Source organism: Octopus bimaculoides, chromosome 14 (assembly GCF_001194135.2).
Source record: "Octopus bimaculoides isolate UCB-OBI-ISO-001 chromosome 14, ASM119413v2, whole genome shotgun sequence".
Classification (NCBI taxonomy): Eukaryota; Metazoa; Mollusca; class Cephalopoda; order Octopoda; family Octopodidae; genus Octopus; species Octopus bimaculoides.
The window spans coordinates 13,030,390-13,034,938 of NC_068994.1; the positions used below are offsets into that span (position 1 = coordinate 13,030,390).

At 39.8% G+C, this 4,549-nt stretch overlaps 1 protein-coding gene across 1 annotated transcript in view; it reads left to right on the forward strand.

Annotated features, from left to right (window-relative positions):
- The window catches only part of LOC106881896 (monoacylglycerol lipase ABHD2), a 76,449-nt gene that overhangs the window by 46,668 nt on the left and 25,232 nt on the right, over window positions 1-4,549 (forward strand). The window contains exon 2 of the mRNA XM_052973021.1: window positions 1,178-1,353. Within this exon, the coding sequence (XP_052828981.1) occupies window positions 1,178-1,353 (176 nt within the window). The remainder of the gene's footprint in view (window positions 1-1,177; window positions 1,354-4,549) is intronic.

The following is a 4,549-nucleotide window of genomic DNA, read 5'->3' on the forward strand; positions in this document are numbered from 1 at the left end:
ATCAACAAATATTTCATACACTTCCTACTCTATCTTCCTCACTTTTGTTGCTGTACTTTTTAGGCTTACATGCCCCCCCCCCTGCAATATTTGGGTTGCCTCATTCCTTTGTGATAGCACTTTCTTTAACTTTACTTTTCTTTGTTGGTCGTGGCGGTGGTGGGTGGTAATGAGGTAAGGCTGTGTAGGTGAGCATACGTGTGCATATGGAAAAACATGAACCCCCACAAGCAGTAAAACATCACACACACACACACTTTGCTCAAACTCCACTCAAGCTCCACTTATGCTCTATGCCACTCTTGCTCCATGCCACACTCTTATCTCCATGCTGCTCACACTCATCTCCACCCCATTTGTACTCCACACTGCCCACACTCCATGCCACTTTCATTCACTCTACTCCACTCCACTCACAACGAGAGCACTGCTACTTGGTTGCTCAACCTCTCAGAAATAACTACCAAATATCCAATAAAACACAACCAACTATGTTAAATAAGGAAAAGTCACATTGGATATTATAGTCCTAGATACCCCTATACCCCTAAAATAAGTTAGCATAGCCATAGCTGGAATATCATTGGTCATAGGTTTATTGGGTCAAGTCTGACCTAGAGTTCAACTCCAGTCGTTCAATGAGATAATGGGATTGGCTTTAGCTAGTGTGTTTAGTCTTCTGAGGCAGGTCTCAAGTTTCCCACCCCCAATTTCCTGTGCCCCTACGTTTATGCAGGCTTATAAAGCAGCGCCAAAAACACTGCCCCTCTAAAAGCATCATCTAGAAACAAACAACTTTGCTTGTATGATGGTGATGCTCATTTACACCCATAATATACTACCAAGTATATTAAAGGTTTACAAGTCAATATTGTGTCTTGTGTTAGCAGTGCAATATTCTCACTTTTAAGTGTATCTCTTTAGATTTTCTTTAGAATTCAGAGCCAGCACTGCAAGTTATGACAATTTGTATGTAAACACATCTGTGTAAATAATGTGATCAAAGATAGGAAACAATAGGTAATGGGTGTATATGCATATTTCAAGAGTTATTGCTCTTTCATCAGCACCACATCCAACGTGATGTGTGTGTGTGTGTGTATATACTAGCTGAAGCTACTCTGCCCAATCTTTTTTAATCTATTTATTTATATATTGTTTTATTTCACTTTTCCAGTTACATCCCACTGTTACTATGGGGTAAGAATGGCCATTTACAGACGCTGGTTTGTGGTGTGCGTGGGCGAAACAAAGATGTGGACAACTGGAAAGAAAGACGGGAACTAAAGATGGAAGATGGAGCAACATTGACGTTTGATGTATTCCAACCAATTAGAGAACACCCACATGGAGGTAGTAACTGTTTTCTGTATTTTTGTGGGAGTGGTGAGGGCTTAAATTAATTTGGCATACAAATATGTATTTGTTGTGTGTTGTTGTTGTTTCAGTTATTTAGCCTCAGATCATAATTGAGAAGGCCTGATAAAAAGTATTCATGTTGTGACCATTCTTTTCTTTCTTGCCTTTTTTTTGTTTTTGTCTTTAGCTCATCTTGCAACCGTGCAGCTCCAGGTTCATTCCCTCTACGCAGCACCTTGGGCAAGTGTCTTCTACTGTAACCCTTGGTGGCTGACAAATGCTCTCGTGAGTTAATTTGTTAGATTGAAACTATGTGGAGGCCTAACTTCTGTGTGTGTGTGTGTGTGTGTGTGTGTGTATTTGTTTGTCTTTGTGCCTGTGTTTGTGTCACCGCCACTACTTGATAAGAAGTGTTGGTTTGTTTACATCTCCATAAGTTTGGCAAAAGTGACCAATAGAATAAGTACCAGACTTAAAAAGAAAAAGTGCTGGGTTCAATTTGTTCAACTAAAACCCTTCAAGGTAGTTCCCCAGTATGGTTGCAGTCCAATGACTGAAACAAGTAAAAGGTAAAAAAATAAATAAAGACACTATGCTTAAAACTACATTATGTAATGTGTCCTTCCATTTTTTTTTTTTGTGGTGGGAAGAAATTAGGACAGTCAGATGAGATTTGAGGAATTCGGCTGCTATTTCTAGAAGATCAAGTGTCCATGTAGAGTCACTTAAACTGGTATCATAAAGACATACTGTTGGATGTCTTTGGGTTGGATATGCCACATTTAAACTGGCATTTCTAACCCAAATATCCTACCTGTTTTACATTGAAACTGGCCAGATCTGGCCTTTCACAGCTACCCTACAATGTCATTTTAAAATTCAATAGTCGCATCATTGAAATCTTGAATCTACAAGATAAAGCATGATTAATTCAAAATTGTGTATAAATTAGCGTTAGATTTGACGGTAATCTGAATGCTAAATGGTAAAGGCTTCTTGTTCATTGTTATTTGATTTTGATTACCTTACTATACTCAAGAAGACCTGTCCTCCACAGCAGAAATATTAAGGCCATTCTTCTTGGTGAAAAGGATTGGCCTGCAAGAGTTGTGTGCCAGTTTCACATAAAATGCACTCATGCCAGTGCCATGTTAAAAGCACCCAGCACACACTGTAAAGTGATTGGCATAAGGAAGGGCATCCAGCTTTAGAAACCAGGCCAAATCAGACTAGGACTTGAGCAGCCCTCCAGCTTGCCAGCCCTGGTCAAACTGTCCGACCCATGCCAGCATGGAAAAATGGATGTAAAGGAGGAGGATAAAAAACAAAAAAATCTTAATGATTTTTCTGTTGGGTGCTAGGGGTGGGAGACAACTTTCTTACTAGCTAGACATGACCATTGATTGGCCGAAATGTATGAGGTGATGGAGAGAATTTGTGAGAAATATTATGAGTTAGTGGAATTGTGTATTTTTGTATTTACCTTCACTTACTGTTGCCTGTAATTCAAAACATATGGCTCTTATTTCATCAAAATAATTGAATGTTGTTTTTGTATTTGGTTTGCAAAATTCTTGATGTAAACTTGTGCACTGAAACAAATTTTGTTGTACCTTGGTGAGTCATTATGCTAGTGATTTGATGCCGACTTGGAATAGAATGGGTATGTCATTGATGAGGTCATGAATGGCAGCAAAAGGACTTTGACAAATGGATTGATTGATTGATTGATTGATTAACTGAATGATTAATCAAACAATTGGTTAGTCAGTTAAAAGCTAACCAATTGGCTGATGATAAGAAAAGAAGTGAAATAGAACCTGTGTATGTGTGTGTGTGTGTGTGTGTTTATAATTGGAATAATAGCCCTCCCAAGATAAAACAAAAATTGAATATTTTTTTAAAAACTTTGTCATTGTGCAAATGTGGGTGTGTGGTTAACAAGGTAGTTTCCTAACCATGTGATCTTAGGTTCAGTCCCACTGCACAGCTCTTTGGGCGAGTGTCTTCTACTCTAGCCCCTAACTGATCAAAACCTTATCAATTTGGCAGACAGAAACTGAAAGAAGCCTGTTGCGTGTTGTGTGAGTGTGTGTGTGTGTAATTTAATGTGTGTATTTGTGTGACCTTGTCTAAACATCACATGATGTTTGTAAATGAGTATCACCATCATACAAATGATGTTGTCTGTTTCCAATCTTCCGTGGAAAACTTGTCTGGCCATGGGGAACAGGTTAGAGTTGACGACAGCAAGAACATCTGGCCACAGATAACCTGCCTCAACTAATTCCATCCAATCCATGCAAGCATGGAAAAGTGGACATTAAATAACGAATGATGAAGCTCACTCTACCTTATTTCAATACTTGAATGGGCTATTGGTTATTGCAAACACTGTGGACATCTGCTACTTTCATGGTGACAATAATGAACCCAAGTCAGTAATACATCTTTGTTAGCAGTTCACTTGCAATTAAAATTCCATATTCAGTTCCTGGTCATCTTCAACTTATCAGGTTTAATTCTGAGTTGCCAACAACATGTGGCTACACTCTTATGGTAGTTGAGCCCCTATCACTCCCTATGGAGCACTGGCTATCAACGGCTTTGCTCCACTGTTCTCGACTCTGGGGTGTTTTTTTCTGTTTTTCTCCAGTTGGATCCCTGCTTTTTTTTTTTTTAATTCAGCCTCGGTGTCCCACATCTCGCTATTTTCAGGGTATTCTCTCTTCCGCCTCCCTTCTGGGTTCCAAGTCAGGGCCTGATGTGTCATGTTTTCCCCTGAGAGATAGCCGCCTTCCCCTACCAGGTCTTTGTGGTTTTGAATTGTCACCAATGCTTTTGTAACTTTGCTTTTTATCTGGGTAGGAATGTTGGCCCAATGCGAATCCATTTTTACCTTTGGGAAGAGATGTTCAGTATTAGCTTGGCCTCTATCCTTTGATTTGTCCAGCACTGAAAGCCCTACCTGAAGCTTGCGCATCACTGGCATAGCTCTCAGGGTTATTCAGGCATGCAAGCTACCACATTATAACAAGGACTGGACCTTGTGGTGGATAGTTGAGCCTCATCAGCCGAGATTGCCCTTGACAATGTGCATGAGGATTAAATTGCTTCCATGATGACTTATCCAAGAAAAACCATTGAAGGTTTGTTTCAATTCTCTCTTTCTCTCACGCTCTCCCCCCCC